The 23,558-nt window shown below is 38.5% G+C and overlaps 1 protein-coding gene across 1 annotated transcript in view; it reads right to left on the reverse strand.

Moving 5' to 3' along the window:
- The window catches only part of LOC124982758 (antigen WC1.1-like), a 111,067-nt gene that overhangs the window by 36,572 nt on the left and 50,937 nt on the right, over positions 1–23,558 (reverse strand). Inside the window, 4 exon segments of the mRNA XM_047549694.1 lie at positions 6,520–6,655; positions 6,658–6,836; positions 6,917–7,225; positions 17,772–18,086. Of these exon segments, the coding sequence (XP_047405650.1) occupies positions 6,520–6,655; positions 6,658–6,836; positions 6,917–7,225; positions 17,772–18,086 (939 nt within the window).

The following is a 23,558-nucleotide window of genomic DNA, read 5'->3' on the forward strand; positions in this document are numbered from 1 at the left end:
TCCTTAGCAAGAAAAGTAAAGCAGGAAGCATCAAAGACTAGATCTTAAGTTATACTATAGTAACCAAAACAGCATATATAGGCACCAAAACAGACATGTAGACCAAGGGTACAGAATCGAAGACAAACAGGCAAACCCACATATACATAGAGTTTATATCATACTAGACACAGGTGCCAAAACATACTTGGAGAAAAGTTGGCTTCTTCAGCAAATGGTGCAGGAAAAATTAGAAATCCATATGTAGCAAAATGAAATTGAACCCCTATCTCTCACCCTGCACAGAAACCAACTCAATGTGGATCAGTCTAGGCACTGTACTAGAGACCCTGTGCCTAATATAAAAAAAACTCAAATCTCTACCATGTCAGCCTAGAAACTGAATTGTTTCCATAAGACTCCTAAAGTGCAAGAAGTAAAATCAAGAATCAACAAATGGGATAATTCAAACTAGAAAACTTTTCATAGCAAAGGAAACCATCAAAGCTGGAAGAGAGAGCCTCCAGAATGGGAGAAAATCTTTGCCTCTTGTAACTCAAATAGTATTATCCAAGATAGATAAAGAACTCAAAACATTTAACCCTGAAAACCGACATTTTCCAATTAATAAATGGGCAAAGGAATTGAACAGGCACTTCATGGAAAGAAGAATGTGATCAGTCAAGAAATATATGAAAAAAGTTCAACATCTCAAGGAATTTGAGAAATGCCAATCAAATTACTCTATGACTGAGGACGGGGCGCCATCACTGTTCAGGTCGCAGTTGTGGAGCGAGCTGGCATGTGAGTCAGGCCACCTGCATCTCGGAGTTAGCCAGCGGGCACCCAGCCTGCCTGATTTTGGAGCTAGGGGCCGTGCAGCCAACCCGCCCACAACCAGGCCAAAGACAGAAGGCCATCACTGAGCAACTCCGCCCAACCACCACCCTCCGAGGTCTACTGCCATCCCCGAAGCAAGCCGGCAGACAAGCCAGCCCTCCTGCATTGCGGAGCTAGCCAGAGGCTTCTTTCAAGGCTGGTGCAGGCATTCTTATTTTCCTGAGGGCACGGCCATCATCATTGGGGAGGGCAGCTCCCTTCCTGAGACACCTACAAGAGGCTAGAGGACCTTTGACAAGAAACAGGAGTCAAGAAGAGAGGAGGTTTGAGAGACTCGGACCAACTCAGAGCACCGTGTAAGTCTCTCCACTGATCAGGCTCCCCAGATGGGGCAGTAGTCCCAAAATGCAGGGGAACTTTGTGGGGTAGAGTGGCCCAGTGAGACTCCCCTGCTGGAGCGAGTACCCAGTCAACCAGGGAGCAATGCGAGGAGGGCCGCAGAGTGAGAGGCTTAGACTGAGTCAGGGTCTGAGGCCCTTGCAGTAGCTCTGGTCCCCAGGGAACATAGCAGAGGAAGGCCGCTCATCGAGGGAGTCCCTAGCAGAGCCAGGCTCCCCTGCCCAGGGCGGTGTAGGTCAGATCCCTAGGAACATCACAGAGGAGGGCTTCCCATTCCGGTGTGTAGTTTCTGGACTGAAGTGACTTCTCGAGGAGAGCTGCCCAGCAAACTCACCCACTGGGTGAGTCTTCCCCGCTGGGTGAGGGCTTTCCCACCAGAGCAATAGAACCAGAGACAGAGGCCCAGAGTCAAATGTGCCCCAGTCCTGCAGTCTAGTCCCCCTTGCTGTCCATCATCCAACAAGTGGGAGGGGCCTCTGCCCACTGGCAGGGATATACCCTACCTGAAGGCCACCACCCCAGAGGGCCAGCTCCCTTGTGATGCACTGCATTATCAAGTTCCTCCAAGACTTCAGGCTACTGAAGGCTAAGAGGTGAGTTATTGAAATCTACAGAGACAATATTAGTCAATAGAGGAATCTGCAATATCTCAGAGTTTCACTACTAGAGGGGTAGATACCTGAGTAATATAAGAAAACAGGGGAAGAAAATGTCCCAAACAAACCTAGATGGTATAGCAATAAAATCCAATGACAGCATGGTCGAAGAAATGTCAGAAAGGGAGTTCAGAATATACATAATGAAATGATCAGAGAAGCAAAATGGAGATGAAAGAGCAAATGCAGGCCTTTGAATGATTGCACCACTCAACAGTTAAAATAGCAAATGCAGGAAGCAAAAGATCATATCAATAAGAGTTAGAGATACTGAAAAAAAAAAAACAGACAGAAATCCTTGAAATGAAGGAAACAATAAACCAAATTAAGAACTCCATAGAAAGCATAACCAATAGGATAGAACACCTGGATTACAGAACCTCGACACTGAACACAAAATATTTAACCTTGAAATCAAAGTTGATCAAACAGAGAAGATGGTAGGAAATCATGAACAGAATCTACAGAGTTATGGGATATCATGAAAAGGCCAAATTTAAGAATAATTGGGATAGAGGAAGGCACAGAGAAACCAAACCAAAGGAATGAACAATCTATTCAATGAAATATATCAGAAAATTTCCCAAATCTGAAGAATGAAATGGAAATCAAATACAAAGGTTATAGGACTCCCACACATACAAAATTACAATAGACCCACACAAGAGGCACATTATAATGAAATACCTAACTTACAAAATAAAGACAGAATTTTAAAGGCTGCAAGAGAAAAGAATCAAATGACACTCATGGGGAAACCAATATGAATATCGGCAGATTTTCAATCCAGACCCTAAAAGCTAGAAGGACCAGGAACAATATTTTTCAAGCCCTGAAAGAAAACAGATGCCAGCCAAGAATCTTATACCCAGCAAAACTTACCCTTCAGATTTGATGACGATATAAAATCCTTCCATGATAAACAGAAGCCAAAAGAATTTACAAAAAGAAAGCAGCGCTACAGAACATTCTCAGCAAAATATTCCATGAGGAAAAGATGAAAAACAACAATATAAATGAGCAAAGGGAGGCACTACCCTAAAGGAACCACCAAATAAAGGAGAAACAAAGAACGTGTCAAAAAAAAAAAAAAAAAAAAAAGAGCCAAATGACTTGGAATAGAAATCATATCTCAATAATAACCCTGAATGTTAATGGCCTGAACTCATCAATCAAAAGTCCTACACTGGCAGATTGGATAAAAAAGAACAATCCACAATTTGTTGCCTGCAAGAGACTCATTTCATAGAAAGAGATACCCAGAGACTAAATGTGAAGAATGGGAAAAAACATACCATGCACATGGACTCAGCAAAAAAGCCGGATATCCATCCTCATTTCAATAATGTGGACTTCAAGCCAAAGTTAGTCAGAAGGGATAAAGAAGGACATTTCATACTGCTTAAGGGAAACATAAATCAGCAAGACATAACAATCATAAATATCTATACCCCAAAAAGTGGCTCATCCATATATGTCAAATAAATCCTTCTCAATGCCAGAAATCAAATAGACCACAACACAATAATACTAGGGTGATTTTAACACACCTCTCTCACCACTGGACAGATCTTCCAAAAAAATTGAACAAAGAACCATAGATCTCAATAACACACTCAATAATTTAGACTTAACAGACATATATAGAATATACCATCCAACAAAGAGCAAATATACTTTCTTCTCAGCAGCACATGGATCCTTCTCTAAAATAGATCATATTTTATGCCACAAAGCTAATGTTAGCAAATACAAGAAGATAGAGATCTACCTTGTATTCTATCAGATCATAATGAATTGAAATTATAAATAAATGACAGAGTAAAAAATCAGAAACTACTCCAACACCTGGAGATAAATAATACACTATTGTATGATGAATGCATAACAGAAGACATCAGGAGGGAAATTAAAAAATTTCTTAGAGGTAAATGAGAACAAAGATACATCATATCAAAATCTCTGGGACACTATGAAAGCAGTACTTAAGGAAAATTTATTTTGTGGAGCACATTCAATAAAAGAAGAAAAAATCAAACAATAAACTACCTAACACTACAGTTCAAAGACGTAGAAAAAGAAGAACACAATAACCAGATTGTGGAACCAACCTAGATGCCCTTGAATTGATGCATGGATAAAGAAACTGTGGTATATATATATATATATATATATATATATATATATATATACATATATATAGTGGTAGATATATATATATAGACACACACACACACACACATACTGCGGTATATATATATATATATATATATTCCATTATATATATATATATATATATATATATACACTGTGGTGTGTATATATATATATATATATTCCATTATATATAAAAAAACATATATACTGTGGTGTGTGTATATATATATATATATATTCCATTATATATATATATATATGGAATATTACTCAGCCATAAAAAATAATAAAATCAAGGCATTTCCAGGAAAAGGGATGAAATTGGAGAATATCATGCTAAGTGAGATAAGCCAATCTTAAAAAGTCAAAGGACGAATGATCTCATTGATAAGCGGATGTTGACAAATAATGGTGGGGTGGGAATGGGGCAAGAATGGAGGAAGTAGGGACTGTATACAGGGAAAAGAGATGTGGGAGGGTTGGAGGGAAGGAAAAAAATAACAGAATGAATCAAAAAACATTACCCTATGTAAATGTATGATTACACAAATGGTACGCCTCTCTTCATGTACAAAGAAACAAGATGTATCTGATTTGTTTACAATAAAAATAAATTTAAAAAAGAAACTGCTAATAAAAATAAGTTATGATACAAAAAAAATTACTCTAAGATTTCATCTCATTCCAGTCAGAATGGCAATTATCAAGAATACAAGTAACATGATGACATTCTTCATAGAGGACAAAATCAATCATGAAATTCATTTGGAAAAATAAGAGATGCAGAATAGTCAAAGCAATCCTTAGTAAGAAAAGTAAAGCAGGAGGCATCACAATACAGACCTCAAACTGTACTACAGAGCTATAGTATTAGAAACAGAATGGTATTGGCACCAAAACAGACACATAGACAGATGGTACAGAATAGAAGACACATGGACAACCCCACATAAATGCAGTTATCTCATAGTAGACCATGGTGCCAAAAACATTCACTGGATTAAAGATAGCCTATTCAACAAATGGTGCTGGAAAAAATGGAAAGTCATATGTAACATACTGAAATTAAACCTTTATCTCTCACCCTGTGAAAAACTCAACTCAAAGTGAATCAAAGTCTTAGGCTCTAGAATAGAGATCCTGTGACTACCAGAAGAAAAAGTTGCCCAAATCTTCACCGCGTTGGCCTAAGATCTGACTTCCTTAACAAGACCCCTAAAGTACAAGAAGGTAAATTAAGAATCAATCATTGATGGATTCAAACTAAACAGCTTCTTCTCAGCAAAAGAAACAATCAATAATGTGAAGAGAGAGCCTACAGAGTGAGAGAAAATCTGTACCACATGCACCTCAGATAGAGGATTAATCTCTAGGATATATAAAGAACTCCAAAAATTAACACCCAAAAAACAAATAACCTATCAATAAATGGGTTAGGAACTGAACAGACATTTCACAAAAGAAGATATACAATCGATCAACAAATGTATGAAAAAATAGTCAACATCACCAGCAATTTGAGAAATGCAAATCAAAACTACGATTTTATCTCACTCCAATTAGAAATGCAATTATCAGGAATACAAGCAACTGTAAAAGTCAGTGAGGATTTGGGGGAAAAGGTCCACTCATACATTGCTGGTGGGAATACAAAATGTGCAATCATTATGGAAAGGAGTATGGAGATTCCTCAGAAAACTCGGAACAGAAACACCCTTTGACCCAGTTTATCCCACTCCTTGTTTTATACCCAAAGGACTTAAAATCAGCACACTACAGTGACACGGCCACATCATTGTTATAGCAGCTCACTCACAATAGCTAAACTATGGAATCAACTTAGGTGCCTTTCAACAGATGAGTGCATAAAGAAAAGGTAGTATGTATACACAAGTGACTATTTTCTCAGCCCTAAAGAAAAATGAAATCATGGCATCTCCAGAAAATGGATGTAGCTGGAAAATATTACGCTAAGCAAAATGAGTCAGTCCCCCAAAACCAAAAGCTGACATCTTCTCTGATATGTGGATGCTAACTCAAAATAAGGGAGGGTAGTGAAAAATAGAAGAACTTTGGATTAGAAAGAGGAATAAGGGATTGGAGGGGGAGTAGGAATAGAAAAGACAGTAGAATAACCATGTAAACCTAATAAGTACAAATAAAAATATATAATAAAAAGTCTGAAGCAAATATTGTGTCACAACGTTAAGATTTGAGGCAACTTTGCAGAATGTATTTGGGTGTTCCTTATCTTATCCATGTTTGCTATGGTTAAACTATATAGGTAATAATAATCTCTAGCCTTTGTCAGTCAAAAAGAATTCCTCTGAATAACCCTTAAAGTACCTGAAGATGTATGATTATTGAGAAGAATCATATTTCACCACAGAATATCACATTTTGGAAGTCAGCCCTCCACACTGTCTGCTCTCAGAGACATGTCACTCAATGAGCAAACCGAGTTCCAGTCAGTCCTGACCTCCCATACCTGAGCACACCACAGAGGCTGTGTTTCCATGGGCACAGGCGGGAACACCCAGGGCAGTCACAGGGCAATTCCACAAGAAGGACTCAGACCCGGAGCAGTGAAATCGGTCTCTCCAGATCTCATCATGTCCTTCCACAAAGTAAGCTCTTTTGGGGTGGAGAGGGCAACCCCGCAGCCCAGCTGACGGCAAACAACATTGGCGTTGGCCATATTCCAGTGGGAGGCACAGAGTGTTCTCCAGCCTTCAGAGGTCTTCATCTCCACTTGACCCTCACACTGAGAGCTGCCATTTTTCGTGAGCCTGACCTCTGTGTACTCTGGAAGGAGAAACACGATTTCACATTTTGTTACCACAGAAGAGTGTGCAGAAAGGTTAAAGTACTGCCATAAGTCTCACCTGAGCAGACAACTTGCACAGCCCCACTGTGTTGACAGCTGCCTCCAGGACAGGCCCTTCTGGGGCAGAACCAGAGCTCCTGCTCCCATCCCTTACACTGGAACTCTTCAGCCCAGACCTGTTCACTGGCCTCTCTGAGGGGCAAGCTCCCCAGGACCGATACTGCCTTGCCACACCCCAGCTCTGCACAGATGACCTGGGCGGTGGGGAAGGTGAAATTCCCATCAGATACTGGAGTCCATCCTCCTCCAGAATTTACTTCCACTCGCCCAGAGCAAGGTCCACCTCCTCCATCCAAACGCACAAATCCTATGGAAGAAAATAACCAATAAAATGAGTACCTAGGGTTGGAATTGGGAACTACATGTCACAGGAAATGCTGTGAAATCTTTTCCTTTCCTAGGAATGGGATGCGGAGAATGGAATCAGCAGTTGGTGTCAGAATGGGAATGTCATAAACAAGTGTCTGGAGACAAATTTTAGAGGAGGAATTTTTAAGGTCCGTTCTAATTGACTGACTCCAAGAATTTTTTTTTTAAATGTGTGTTTTCTTTTATATGGACACATTATTCTATGTATTAGAATATATCTATCCATGTGTTTGAATGTCTGTCTGTGTGTCTGTGTCAGTCTCCTCCTTTATAATAAGTTCAATATTTATCTCCTGAATTTGAACTCAGTGTAGAAAAATGACTAGAATTAATTTTTTCACTATTTTACTTTCAACCTTTCATTTCACAGGTAATAATTCCAACTATGTTAACAATTTTAGTGAATAAAACAATCAGTACATATAAAAAATGACAATTTACATTAATGTCCTTTTAGAGATGAGAAAAGAGCCCTCTAAGTAGTGTGAGACTAAGATGGAAAGTAGGTTATTATAACTAAGATAATCTGAATTCTTTACTTTTCCTATTAAAGAAGAAAGAGAATTTAGAAGTAGGATAGAAGTTATCAAGAGATTTGAGCATGCTTATTTGCTTTTTTGTTTTGATGAATCATTTAGTTACTAATAAGCAGAGTTGGAAGACTGCAAACATGGAATTGTAATGTAGTAGAAAGTTGATGTCCTGAAGAAGGACATCGTTTCTCTGAAAAAATAGCATGTTCAATATTTTTTCTTCTCAAAGTAAGTCATCAAAATGGAATGAACTTCCAAAGCATTCATCTGCTTTATTAAAATTGTTACTTAAAGCATTATAATTAGAATACTCCTATTTCTCTCTGAAACTGATATATTAATACAAAGTTTGGATTCCTGAGGTCTTATTACAAGGTTATTCCAAATTATATCATTATTGAAAAGGAGAGATGACAATGATGTACCTCACTTGGAAAATCACAATGAAAATACAAGTATTTCCAAACTGAAATCACTAATCTTTAGGATGTTATGACTATAAAGAGTATGAAAGCTACAAGGGCATCATAATAATCAACCATCAATATTGCTGCCCATGGACAGGAACAATAATGATCAGTCACCAGAACAGAAACTCTGACTGTAGGCTGTGCCTGTGGGTCAGCCAGGTCTCCTTCCCTGTGGACTCAGTTTCCCCTCAGTTCTAGCTCCACACTAGGGGTCAACAACAGCACCACCAGTGAGGGTTTCCAGTTGTGCATCATTGATCATAGATCTGGTTTCATTAGAGACACAAGCTTGTCTGCACTGGCCCTATTTCCTTTTTTCCCATTGTTTATGGTACATTTCTAGCTCCCAAGAGCTAGAATGTCTCATTGTAGATAAAACAACAGTATATCCAAGTTCTGAGAGAATCCACTGGGATATCTGATTATAGCCCCCTGAGGTTAAAATACCAGAAAGGTATATTTGCCTTAGCACTGAATTCTATTGCAATATCAAACATTTGCAATGAACTTTTGTATAATTTCCTTTGATGAAATCTGAAGCATTTCGATGAAGAAATAGATAGTGCAGTTCAGGTTTCATCTTCATTCTTCACAGATCAAAGAAGCCTATCCCTGCTACAGCCTGAGAGGGTCAAAAGTAAAATTCATAGGATATGTATACTCAGAGCATCACTTATTTGTCATGTAATACATCCATGACAGTAGTATCCAGAGGGCATGATTGTTGCAATCTCAGCAATACTTTTATATCTTAAAAATACATTAATTGGAGATATAGTATGTTCTAGGTATTGCATTTTGAAATAACATACATTCAAAATTCTTGAAACATTTTTTGAAAAAGACATGAATTAGAAACCAGTAGTAGCTACCATCTACACAGAGATGATCCTCACTTGCTATTTTTGGAGGATAATTACTCTGTTTTATTTATTGAAATATAAATAGAATAGTCAAAGTTTGGTTATATGTAAGTGTACATTGTTCTTTAAACCCAGATCACCTGGTTACAGAAGGTAAGTATTCTTTGGTTTATGTTGTCCTTCAGTTAAGTAGTCATTGCTTATATTATAGTGGATTAGAAATTTTCATTAGTTCTACTTGCAAAAATATATTCTCCTTTGGTAATATTTCAATGTTATAAAGAGGTGCAGAAAAAAAAAATTCCCCTTTCTTCTCTGCATTACCAGATGATTGAGTTAAGTAATACCACCATTTAAATGTCCATTCTTCCTTATACCAGTCTTTCTTACATGGAACTTATTCTCAAATGAAACTAAAGTGCTATATTGAATCTATCACTTAGTCTGTATAATCTACAGTCACAAAAGCTCAGTGCTGGGTTCATCTAAGTCTCTAGATAAGGACCCATATTTATCAACTATTTGTTCATCATAGCCCTTTTTCTTGAATCATGAGGCATAAACTGTATCAAGGCTTGAACATAATTAAAGAAGTCTAAAATGGTAGAATTTACCCTAAATAGCTGTTTTTCATGGTTCCGTGGGAGAATTGACAAGTATCTCTCACTGAGAGTTATAAGCAGCATTTATATTGGAAGCTTTATCTTTGAGTTTTGAGGCATAACATGAAGTAAACCTCCTGCTTGAGGATTTTTTGAGACTTAAAACATTAAATATAGTACTCAATGTTAATTCTCTTGGTGAGGATGCTCATTACAAAAAATTCAGCCTCATTTGTCTGTCTCACCTGTGAGGCTGACATCTTCAGGCTACATTTTCCTTCTTGTATGGGCTATGTATGTTCAACTCAAGCCCCCCCAAATGACAGTAAACTGAATTTTTTAAAATGGTGGAATATGTATTTGATGGTATGCAAATAAAATGATCTGATCAGTCAACAGTGTAGATAAATCTCACAAATTTGAAATTGAGTAAAAGAAAAATAAAACAAGTGATAAACCAACCCAAATAATTTGGTGTACATGATGGTCAGAACTCAAAGAAAGCATGAGGAGTGGGGACTCCATGCTTCCAGGATGTTCCCTCCACAAGTTCCTTCCAATCCCGGCTATTTTCTCTTTGTCTTTGCTTTTCAGAAAGACTTTTCACAGCTGAGACTGTGGGCTCTGGTGTGCTGCTAGATTTATAAGAGGATAAATTTTTAGGGCAAAGATTTTAACTGATGCTACCTGTGTTGTTGTTCCACCACTATAACCAGGGAAAGTGGAATAGTGTAAATGAGCACATCAAGGTGCACCCAGTGCTGATCCTGAGGACTTGTTCCCAAAGGAAGAGATGCTTTGAAGAAAATTAAAATGAGCAAACTAAGTGGGCTCTATGTAAATATAACTATAATATTTCTATAAAGGTTTTTATTAAATAATATTATGTAAATTAAATATTTTATTTTCTGATCTCTTTAGTAAATGCACATATATAAACAACAGGACAATATCTAGTTGTTTATTCTATTTTGTATCCTATGAGACTGTAAATTTCACAAAGAAGAATAAGTATGTCAAAAGTTCAAGGAAATTTATATAGTAGAAGTCTGGTATGTGGGGTAAGTTACACATGAGATATGATAAATATTGATAAGAACTATGTTCTTATGAAATAATAGGCTGAGAGTGGGTTAGAATGGAATACATATACAGACACACATATGCATACATATATGTGAAATTTTTAATTAAAATTATTCAAGTGCCTACAGGCATTTAATATTTTATTAGTGATATTTTAAATTATTATACAATGTACATGTTTTTATAGTGTTAGAAAATTGAGGGATAAGTTTTTTAAAAAGAAAATTAGACTCCAACTTGTCTTCTACAAGTGTAAATTTTATACTTTTTTAATATGTGGATGTCAAAAAGAATCATAACACATGGAGATAAAATGATACCTGTTCTTTAGAAAATACCAGTTTGGAAAATAAATAAGATCAAATCTAGGGTTCTCCTATTGACTTAATCTTCACAGTATGTTCCCTAACATGGTCTTTATAAAATTATTAAAAAATAATTATTATTGAAAATGATCAAAGAATTAAATGTAAAACAGCAGGATGAAAACTCCTCACTTCCTTTCTGCTATAGTCACTGACTTTTCTTCTAAACCTGAACATTTCTGAATCTCTTCCTCTGAGATGTAACACAGAGTTCAGAGCCACTGCTCAATCTGATCAATTGTCCCAGGAGCAGTAGGATTTGTGGGAGGAGATACACTTGTCTTAGTCCATAGAAACTAAGCAGTGACTGATGATAATGACATGGAAAGAAAAAGGAAAAAATGGGTGTTCACTGTTTTTCCCCCCATGGTTGCATATTGTTTCAATCATCATCACTACTGAAAATTACATAAGGCATGGTAAGGACCTTTCAATATCTGCATGGAGACTGGTATTTTCATGACATGTGGAGTTTTAATAATGAAATAATTCCTTAGAGATGGTGATGTGAGGTGGAGGGTACTGGAAATACAAAGCCGACTATATGTTGACTTGGAATATTTTTATCTATGTCTTGTGCCTTCTATATTTTCACGGATCATGAGTAACATTTCTTCATGTGAGGGCCATGACAGAGCCCTTCTGACTTGGAACTCCTCATCCAACTCGTAAATTACTCATTTGAGGATGGGGGTGGATTAACAGGGTGAAGACCAGGCTAATACTGAAGGTTACTCTCCAGATCATGTCCTTTAAAGGAAATCTTTAAAAGATTTCTTCCTAATGTAACCTGAAAATTTGCTAGACATTTTTAAGCAGAAAGAATAGTAGAGAAACAGAAATTTTCCCAAGGGCCACTGAGTACAGAATTTATACAATAAATCAATTTCCCTGAAAACTACAAAGGACAAAAACAGCAAAATTAAAAGTAACATTAAAATCTTGAAGTTCAGCATTTACATGTTTCACATTAGAGAACAGACTTTTCTTTTTGTGTAATAAATCAGAAGAGATAGAGTCCAAAAGAAGGAAGCACCCAGGCCCCCACCAACCAAGCAAAACCGTTCTTCTCTGTAACCTAAGGGACTTGGGAAAATAGGAGTAAGAAGAACTGAGAATGCCAAGTGTGTGTTCTTTTGGTGGCTTCTCTTGCTGGCACCTGGGAGATCCCCAATTCGCCACATTCCAGATTTTACCCTGGGCTCTTTCAATTTGGGAGAGTGTCCTCTCAACTGCTCACTATTAGAATTTTGGGCTCAAATTTACTCAGCTAAACAAAAGGGATAGAATTACCAGGTTGATTTTCAACAACTTTCATCAAGATCACACTTGCATTTCTTACACTAAGACCTAGATTGCTTCCTCCATGCTGCCTGTAGCTGGGACTCATATGCATCCAGCCAACTCACAGGGACTTTGACCCTAAGTCTTGTTTCTGTATCTACCTGTCTACTTGTCCATCACTCCACAATCCTACTCTTCTCTTTAGGCCACAGAACCGTTTCACCTGCGTAGATGGGAATGTCTGCATCAGATGTGATATTTGGCTAGCCAGAGGGCCACATAGATCCCAGTGATTTTCTTGAAGACCAAATTTTCCCTGTACTCTTGGGCTTCCCAGTTACCTTTGAAAACCAAAGGTGGCAGCATGACCTTTCCTTCAAAGCACAGCAGGGGACAAGGAGAGTGGTCCCTGGAGGCCAAGTATGGGTAAAAATGCCTCTGATTAGGAAAGAAAAAAAGTGGGGCAGAGAGGTCTTCAAAGGAAACACAATCTGAACTTTCCACACAGGTCTGATATACCAGAGAGGTGTATAAAGCCAACACTAAGAGTCTGCTTCCATGTTTTCTTATTCACAATACTTTTCAGATATTGCCATGTTCCAGAAATGTTTTAGGTGTTGGATATACGTATTTCAAGGAAATAGTGTTCTCATCTTTGTGGAACTTTATATCTAGTGGGGACAAAATCAAATAGTTTTAAGCCATTTATGAACCAGTGAGTGGAAAAAGAAAGAAAAATTGCATCTGCAGAAATCTGTTGATTTAAAGGAATCATTTTCACTTGAGGAAATAAAAAAAAATGCAGTCATATATCCTGTCTGATCTTTTTCCTCCACAGGTGCATTGCTCCCTTGGGCAAGTTTCAAGTTTCTTACAAAAGTATGATCCAGGGGAACTTTTCTTCCCCTATTCTAACCTTCTCAATACCTCAACTTTGAGTGACTCTTGCAAATAATTCCCCATCTTTGTGCAGGAGGGATGTACAGAGTTAACACAAGTGTACACAGATTGCCCATCCTACACCAGGGTCCTAAATCCTGCTCAGATAATCCTTCTGTGCTCTTTGTCAATCCTCCAGTGTCATCCCTCTATCTTCTTCAGAAAATTCTATACATCTCCATACTTCCATTCTTGTCAAATTTGCCTGCCAATACACTTTACTTGTATCATTGATTCCATCAGATATACACTATATAATTTTCCCCATGTCTTGCACCTTTATACTTTCCTTTGTTTTCATCTAAATAAATTTATTATAACTGATACCTAATAACACAGTGTATGTATTAATGGCATAAATTCATGTGCTGATGCATGTACACATTGCATTTTTTTTCTCCTCAAACACTTTTCATTGCTTTTGGGTGAAAGCTTTCAATATGCTGTCTTCTAGCTTTTTGAAATGTTGTTCATTATTGTTCTATAGTCATCTTACTGTACCTTGGTGCAGCAAAATTTCTAGCTCCTTTTTAAATAAAACCCATCATTCATGATCAATCTTTTGTCTTGCATTTTCATCCCCTACACTCTCCAGTCTATGGTAATTACAGTTCTATTCCCAACATCTATGAGGTCAACATCTTTATAGTTGAAATACAGTGAGAGTATAAGATACTTGTCTTTCTTTGCCTGACTTATTTCACTTAACGTAACGGTATCCTGACCCACACATGTTATGTTAAATGAAAGGATTTCATTCATTTTTATGTTTAAATAGTATCCTATTGTATAAACGTATTTTATTTATTTATCCATTTATCATCCAATGGGCATTTAGATTACTTACATTTCTCGGCAACTATGAATAGAACTGCCATAAACATGGGAGTACAGATGTCTCTTCAACATACAGATTTCACTTCCATGGAACATATGCTCAGCATTGGGATTGCTGTATCATGTGGATGTCCAATAATGTCTTTGTAGCTTCTTTATTTCTAAAGGATAGATTTGCTGGGTTCAGTATTCTCGATTGGCAGGTTTTTCTTCACTTTTGTGAAAATCTCAAGGCACTCTTTCTGGCCTATATGTTTACCATTAAGAAGTCTGCTATTGGGGTGAGATGGAATCTTAGGGTGGTTTTGATTTGCATTTCTCTTATTACTAGAGATGTTGAACATTTTTCCATATGTTTGTTGATTACTTGTAGATCTTCTCCTGTGAAGTGTCTATTCATTTCCTTAGCCCATTTGTCGATTGGATTATTGCATTCTTGGTGTAGAGTTTTTTGAGTTCTTTATATATTCTGGAGATTAGTGCTCTATCTGAAGTATGATTGGCAAAGATTTTCTCCCACTCTGTAGGCTCTTTCTTCGCATTGCTGATAGTTTCCTTTGCTGAGAAAAAGTTTTTTAGTTTGAATCTATCCCAGTTATTGATTCTTGCTTTTATTTCTTGTGCTATGGGAGTCCTGTTGAGGAACTCTGGTCCTAAGCCGACATGTTGAAGCTCTGGACCTACTTTTTCTTCTATAAGATGCAGGGTCTCTGGTCTGATTCCGAGGTCCTTAATCCATTTTGAGTTTAGTTTCGTGCATTGTGAGAGATGTGGGTTTAGATTCATTCTGTTGCATATGAATTTCCAATTCTCCCAGCACCATTTGTTGAAGAAGCTATCTTTTCTCCATTGCATATTTTTGGCCCCTTTGTCTAGTTTGACAAAATTGTATCACCCCAATTAGAATGGCGATTATCAAGAATACAAGCAACAACAGGTGTTGGTGAGATGTGGGGAGAAAGGTACACTCATACATTGCTGGTGGGGCTGCAAATTAGTGCAGCCATTCTGGAAAGCAGTGTGGAGATTCCTTAAAAACTTGGAATGGAACCACCATTTGACCCAGCTATCCCACTCCTTGGCCTATACCCAAAGGACTTAAAATCAGCATATTACAGAGATACAGCCACATCAATGTTCATAGCTGCTCAATTCACCATAGCCAGATTGTGGAACCAACCTAGATGTCCTTCAAATGATGAATGGATAAAGAAACTGTGGTATATATATACAATTGAATATTACTCAGCCATAAAGAATGATAAAATTATGTCATTTGCAGGCAAATGGATGAAATTGGAGAACATCATGCTAAGTGAGATAAGCCAATCTCAAAAAACCAAAGGACGAATGATATCGATAATAAGTGGATGATGACACATAATGGGGGGTGGGAGGGGTTAGTGTTAGGATTAGAGTTATGGTTAGGGAGGGGGGAAAGAATGGAGGAAGGAAGGACTGTATAGAGGGAAAAGAGGGATGGGAGGGATGGGGGGAAGGGAAAAAATAACAGAATGAATCAAACAACATTACCCTATGTCAATTTATAATTACACAAATGGCATGCCTTTATGCCACGTACAAACAGAGAAACAACATGTATCCCATTTGTTTACAATAAAAGAAAGAAAGAAAGAAAGAAAGAAAGAAAGAATGAATGAATTATGGTCTTGGTGGTTGGGATTGCAACTCAGAGGTTGAGCACTTGCCTAGCATGTGTGAGGCACTGAGTCCAATCATCAGCAACACATTAAAAAAAAAATAAAATGAAGATATTGTGTCCATCTACAGCTGAAAAAAAAAAAAGAAGTCTGCTATTAGGTGAATTGGGACATCCTTATGTGTTATTTCTTTTTTTTTTTTTCTGTTGATGCCTGAAAGTCTTCATCTTTCATCTTTGAGAGCTGTATTATAATATATAGAGATAAGAACCCGAGGCTTCCAGTCACAACTGCCCAACTAACTTCTCACCCTCAAGCGGAGACTTAGCTCTCTCCATATTGTGCTGCCTGGCTTCAAGGAGGAATGAGGTAGATCGTCCTGTGGTCACCAGTGCTGCAGTGCTATACCACACCCTGAAGACACAGCCTGCCAAGGCAACACAGGACTGAGGACCTCAATGCTCTGAGCTGCCTGCTGCTGAGGTGGACTCAAGATCCAAGGCTCCTGCAACCAGTCACAGGTGATGCAGGCTCCTCTTGAGTCTGTCCCACCAGCACACAGATCTTGCTCTATTATCTCTGTTCTATATTTGAAGCCTCTAATTCCTACTCAGTGCTGTTCATGATCATGGTGGACCTGAAACTGAGCTCTAAGACAAAGTCCTGTGCCTGCTCTGTTCCCCTGATCGTTAGAGAGTCTTGGTTTCCCCTCTTCTGCTACAGATTGAAGGAGTGGTGGTACAGAAAGTCTCTTTGCTGCCCAACTCAACACAGTTCCATGGTCTCAATCTGAGGTTACTGGAATAGGGGCAGAGTTGTTGGGCTCTGTCAAGCACCAGGTTTCCCTGTGGCACACCTCGTCCTGGGTTTCACGTCTAAGTTCTGGGCTTAATTCACTTTCCCTTGTCCAAGAAGGATGCATCTCTCTTCTTGCTGGGCTGCTTGAGGTTGGGGAAAGGCAACTCTTATCTTCCTTCCTCCTTCAATTTGTCTTTTCTTTATCACAGTATAAGCAGGCACTCACAGGTTCATTGTCTCTTAACAGGCCAGCTTGGTGTGTGAATAACTGTTAATGTGGTGTATTTGTGGAGGATAATTAAATAACCACCTTAATCTGAGTCTTAAACTACATAATCTCTTACCATAATAAATATGCATTAATATTTTATGGCTTCCAAAATTGATCTGCCAGGACAGGGCTAAATTCATCTCCCTAGCATAAGTTTATACAAATGTTGCTTTGAAAAAGAAATGTAGAGAGAATCTATTGTAATAATGATGGAAGGAAAACATGTAACTCAGAGCATTTCACTCACAGTTCTCTAGAGTTTCTGCTAATGAGCTGAGAATTCTGATGTCAGATATGGAAAGGAGATTTACAAGTTTATGGTAATCCTGAAATTCCCCTGTGATGTGTTTAGTCCCATCCCTATACCCATACAGCTACTAACCCAGTGAAAAACTATCTCTGTTTATACATATATAAATTCTCAGTCAACTGAAAAAAACAAGCCTGATTTATGTCTGTCTTTTGAAATGAGGATATGTGTGGTAATTTATAGGTAAACCTATAAATAGTAAATTACAGAGACAAAATTATGAAGATGATTTTAACTAGAATGATTCTACAAAAAAAGAACCTATCTTGTCAAGTATGAATGCAGAAAAGGGATAGGACATCATTTCAGTATTAGAAGAAAGAATTAAATAAAGCCCATCATCCACTGCTATTTCAAGCACCCGGGGTCCATGGGAATCTCTTATTCCTCTGTGGCTCAGAGGATCAGAGACACACTTTTGGTCCTTTCCATTCTCTTAGGCAGTGGAGAAGTCACAGAGCATACCTGAGCAGATGACACCTGCATCCTGCAAGTGCCAACAGTTGTGCCGTCCCCAGCCCAGAGAAGGGCACTTCCACAGTTGGTCCTCTTCTCCTGTGCATTTCAGCTCATCCAGCCAGATGGGTCCTGATCCCTTCCCAAACTGTGCATAGTATATCACATCGAAGGCCACTCCACAGCCCAGCTGTCTGCACACCACATGGGCATCACTCAGGTCCCAGTTGTCATGACAGACAGTTCCCCAGGAATGCTGGTGAAGGATCTCCACTCTGCCTGCACAGCGACTGCCCCCATCCACTAGGCGGAGCTGTGGGGTCTCTGAAGAGAAAGAATCAAGTCAATGGTATTTACAGAGTGAGTTTTCTTATCCCATGGTTCTCCCTCCCCCAAGTTGAGCATCCACTTTCAGAGTGCAGAACTTTCTGGGTAAGATGTGGAATCACTAAACTAGGGCAGTAACTCAGTCTCTATTCCTACCAAAACAAGTAGGAAAAATAATTGCTTGTCAAAAAACCATAAAATGGAATTGAACTCAACATAATCTAGTTAGTGATGTGAGGTAGGAATTATTAATAGTTCCTACTAGAATTGATCCAGTTTTTGGTAGATTTCTGCATGGGAGGTGACAAAACAATTCTAAAACGTTCAGGTTTTCTACCTTGAGTAGTTAAAAAGTGTCTTTTTCTGAATAATTTCTAAAAGTCTAAATGTAATGGACCAGCACCTGTATTGATTTTGTATAAAGCACACACACTTGAGTGCCAATGGCCTGAGATTAGGAAGGGTCAGTGCACAGGGGAAAGAGTAAGGAACTGGGATGAGACCATCAGAAGCCTAAGGACAGCCATGAATCCACGAGAAATCACAATCATATGGTCATTAAGGCTGAAAAATGAATGAACCATGGTTTGCTCAAAACATTTCACTAATGACTCTAGGCTTCAGAGTTCAGATGAGGTATGTAATGTCAAAACTTGACCCACTTTAGGTAGATTGAACAACCTCTTTAAAAAGGTGATGTCAGATATTAACATTGGTCACTCCAGTAGGAATCATAGAATGTTACTTTTTTCCCCTTCAATTGAATTAAATCTACACTTGGGCTTCTTTTCAGGAGTTGTTATTATTCAAAAATCAGAGATTTTGGTAAAGAGGTAAATAGCAGAAAAGAAGAACCTTGGTTGTGACTGTGAGTGAAAAAGGTTAGGGAACAAAGGGACAATAGTATTTTGAGAAGGGAAAGAGAGGAATTATAAAGAAGTTGTGAGGAATGAAACAACATGGAGAAGCCGAAAGGTAGCCCAGAGAAAAGTACCAAGTAATTTAAAACTTCAACTCCAGCTGCAAGCATAAGGTAATTTAAAACTTCAACTCCAGCTGCAAGCATAAGGAAGCTGTAGAGTGCAGACTGCCCGAATGGTGTCAGCAGACCAGCAATCTTACCTGTGGGAGAAACAAGCTACAAGCTGTAGATCAAATCTGGGGAACTGTTCTGAGAGGGGTACTCTTGTACACAAGCAACCTTTAGAGTACCATACTATTTACATTACTGGGCAAGCTCTCAGGGTACAATAACCTGGAGCTATCTTAAGAAGTGGCCACTGTTAGGGTCTAAACTGCTCTTGGGTATAGACAATATGCAGTAATCACAATTTTAGGTCCCTGGGCCACCCTGCCACAGTAATTGAGTGGAAGTTAGTGTTCTAAAGTCTCAGATAGGAAGAGTGCCTGACACGAACATGCTGAGAGCATTGAATTGAAAGGGAATGATGGAGGTCTCATTGGTAAGTGGTTCCACCTTCTGTGAAGGAGAGCAATTCCAGTTGCACATGTTTGCACATAGGGACAATGTCTGAGAGCTCAGACAACGTCTGACAATCCATGGCATTCCATGTCGCCTCTCCAGGTAGGAAATCGGAGATTTGATTGCTTTACACCATATTCCACCAGCTTTTCAGGAATTCATCATGGCTAGGACACGTGGCACACCCCAATGGGCACCTGCTAGAGGCCTCTAGAGCAAGTGTGTGCCCACTGTTGGGTCTGCAAACCACTGAAGGAAGGGCTTGCTTGACTTTTGACATGACTCCAGGTTTCCAGACAAAACCCCTGAGGGATATTATGACCTGTTTCTCAACATTCCCTTAATCTCCTTGACAGAAAATGAGGAGCATAGTATAGCCAACATATTGCCCCCAATCCTAGCATGTTTGGTGGGAAGAGAGGAACTGCAACTGGTTTCTTTTGCAACCTACTAACTCCCAAACATCTGGTGGATTCAAATGTTAGATGGCCTGCAAAGGGTGTCTCCAATGCAAATACTTTGACTGAAGGAGTTTTTGACACAGCTTTTTCTTTTTCATTTATTATATTTTTCTTACTATTTTTTAATTAATTTGTTTTTTAACTCTTAAAATGGATTTTCTCTGTTCTTTCTCCTCTCTCTCTCTCTCTCTCTCTGTCGAATGGTGATTGAACCAGAAACACTTTATCTCTCAGCCACATCCCACTGGATTTTTCTTTTATTTATTTATTTTTTTTAGACAGGGATTAACTTAGATGCTCAGGGCCTCACTATGTTGCTGAGGCTGGTATCGAACTTGTAATCCTCCTGCCTCAGCATCCAGAATCCCTAGGATTATAGGTGTGTGCCACCATATCTGGGTAATTTTTCCCTTTTAAAAAAAAAGATATATTTTCCTTCCTCTTTTTTTTATTCCCCCTCTTCCTTCCCTTTTATTTTCCATCTTCAATCTTGTTTATGGAATTAATTTTCCTTTTACTAATTTTTGACTTTCCTGTTCATTCTATATTTGTTCTTCCCTTTATCTATTGTCACTGCTGTTTTAGTTGATACTGTTGCTGAGTTTAAGTGGTTATTACTGTATTTCTATAGCTGTTTTTTTTATTTAATTATTTATTTGGTACTGGGAATTGAACCCAGAGGAATTAACCACTGAGCCACATCCCAAACACTGTTTTTATATTTTATTTAGAGATAGGGCCTTACTGAGTTCCTGAGGCTGGCTTTGAACTCGCAGTGGTCCTGCTTCAGTATTCTGCACTGCTGGCATTATAGATGTGCACCACCTTGTAGATACTGCTACTGTTTTCTTCTTTCTGAGTTATGCTGGTGGTCAAACAAAGAACCTTGAACATGGGTGTGTGCTTTGCCACTAAGCTATAACTCCAGTCAATCCACAGAAGTTGCACCTTACTGAACCCATTACCCATTCCTGCTGATATGTTGGTGGATATTTCAACTTAATAAATAGGGAAGGAAGAAATTCACAGCTGACAAGCCAGCTACAAGTAGACATAACCCCTGCTCCTGGACAATCTCTAGCTTAAGAACACCAGAGAGAAATAATTAAAATGTGGAAAAAGTGCCCCAAAGGACCTCAGCATAGGTTGCCACCATATCCCTTCAGATCAAAGACTAAAAACAATACTGGAAAAATGACCACAGAGAGAATGCCCTACATACTGTGCTGCCTATGACAACATGCCTGAAATACCAGAAGGACCCCATTTGAATGAGAACAGCAGAGAATGATGTCATGTGCTCTGACACAACACCTGGAGTTTGAAAACCCATTATTACCAGCCAAAGAAGTCACAGAGAAACAACCTACAATGTCCACTTGGAATTAATCTCAACACTACAGGACACCTACATTCCAAGGTACATCATCAAGAGAAGGCTGCTTACTAAGAAGACCCTCACATAACAGATTTCTAAGCAGAATCACCAAAGGCCAGGAGGGCAGGAGTGAAGTACATACAATCTTGAAAGAAAACAGCTGCCACCTACATGACCATGTTCAGAGAAGTTGTCCTTCAGAATCAAAGGAAAATAGGTCCTTTGAAGATAAGAATCAGTTGAAGGAATTTTGTACCATTGAACCTGCATTGTAGAAGATAATCCCACGCACAAAGTAGGAGGAAAGACAACCTAGCCATGAGAGCATAGGAAAGAATATCTCACTAGAAGGGCAGATAAACAAGTGAGAAAGAGGAAAAAATCAAACTTTATCAACTCAATAAATCATCATAACCCCAAGATGAATAAGGAAGAAAGGCATAATCATAGATTATTCAAACTGTCCAGAAGAAAAACAACAAAATAACAGGAACTACTACAAATCTTTCAATAATAACTCAGAGTGTATGTGGTCTGATTCTCCAAGAAAAAGATGCAGACTGACTAACTGCATTAAAAATCAAGTGCCAACAAGAATCTACCTGCAAGAAACTTACCACATAGGCAAAGACATATAGAGACTGAGAATAAAATGATTAAAAATGATATTGCAAGCAAATGGAACCTGACAGCAAGCAGAAGTAGCTGTATTTACATATGAAGAATACACTTCAGAATCAGTCAGAAGAGACAAAGAAGGTCACTAAATATGGTTAAATGGAATAAACCATAAAGAAGATATAATATTCAAAAAAATATGCACCAAAGAAAAGAACGCAGAATTTTATTCAAAGAAACACTTAGAGGATATAATGAGAAAACAAACTTCAATACAACACTAATGGTATCTTCACATCCCATCTCACTAATAGATTGGACATTCAGAGGAAATATCAACCAACTAGAAAACATCATAGTTACATTAATATAATAAATCAACTGGACTTAAAAGATTTCTACAGAATATTCCATCCAACATATTTAGAATACACGTCTGGGGAAGCTGGATTGGTAAGGAAGAGTAGAGAGTCTGAGGTCAACCAAGAATATGTCTAAAATTTGTAAGTTGAACAGAGAAATTGCAAACTTATAAGACAGAATAAGAACAACCAATAAGGTGTAGTGACTACATGATGAAAAAACAAAGTAGACTGTTGAAGATTTCTATTTTCCAGGGATATTTGAGGCAAGATCATCATTTAAGTGTATGGTGGGGTTAAAATATGAGTGCAGGGAAATCAGGGAATTTGTAAAGGTGACATGTTATAGAGATGGCAAGAGCACATGTGAGAGAAGAACACTAGACAATGGGGCCAGTGTGGAGGGTCCACCAGAGATTGGATCACAAATTCAAAGAGACAAGCAGGATAACTTTACACTATAACAGGATTTGGTACCTGTCCAAGATTCAGCAGTCCTTGCCTAGTCTAGCAGAGTCAGGGAAGAGATGTGTAGTTGACAAGAGTTGGGAAGTTAACTCAACCATTCTTGTCTTTGACAGAAGAAGATGAGACCAGGGAGTTGAGTGTAGATGAAAGGGGAGGATTATAATGAGGGATCATGTTGTCTAATCAGGGTAAGAAGAATATGTGCAATCATGAGGAGAGCAGAAAACTGAAAAACTGATAAGGTAAAACATTTGGAATCTGCATAAGGATGAAATATCTGGAAAAGGAGTTTGAAGACTATGCAACATTGCTGGGCTTGGTGACTGGGAGGCCGAGGCAGGAGGATCACCAGTTCAAAGCCAGCCTCAGCAAAAGTGAGAGCTAAGCAACTCAGTGAGACCCTGTCTCTAAATAAAATACAAAATAGGGCTGGGGATATGGCTCAGTGGTCGAGTGCCCCTGAGTTCCATCACCAGTACTCAAAACAAACAAACAAACAAAAAAAACAAAAAAATATGTATCATAAGGAGAAGAAGAGGCAACAGTCAGAGAACAGAACAACGCAAACAAGATCTCAAGTTTTCGGTTAGTGATGGTCAACAGTGTAGCCGTACACAGAGATGGGGTATGAAGGGAATGCTTCAAAGGGAGAAAGTCAGGACTGGAGAGACCAGGATGTTGTCTCAGTTGTGTTCAAGG

This window comes from Sciurus carolinensis, chromosome 4, assembly GCF_902686445.1.
Source record: "Sciurus carolinensis chromosome 4, mSciCar1.2, whole genome shotgun sequence".
NCBI classification, from domain to species: domain Eukaryota; kingdom Metazoa; phylum Chordata; class Mammalia; order Rodentia; family Sciuridae; genus Sciurus; species Sciurus carolinensis.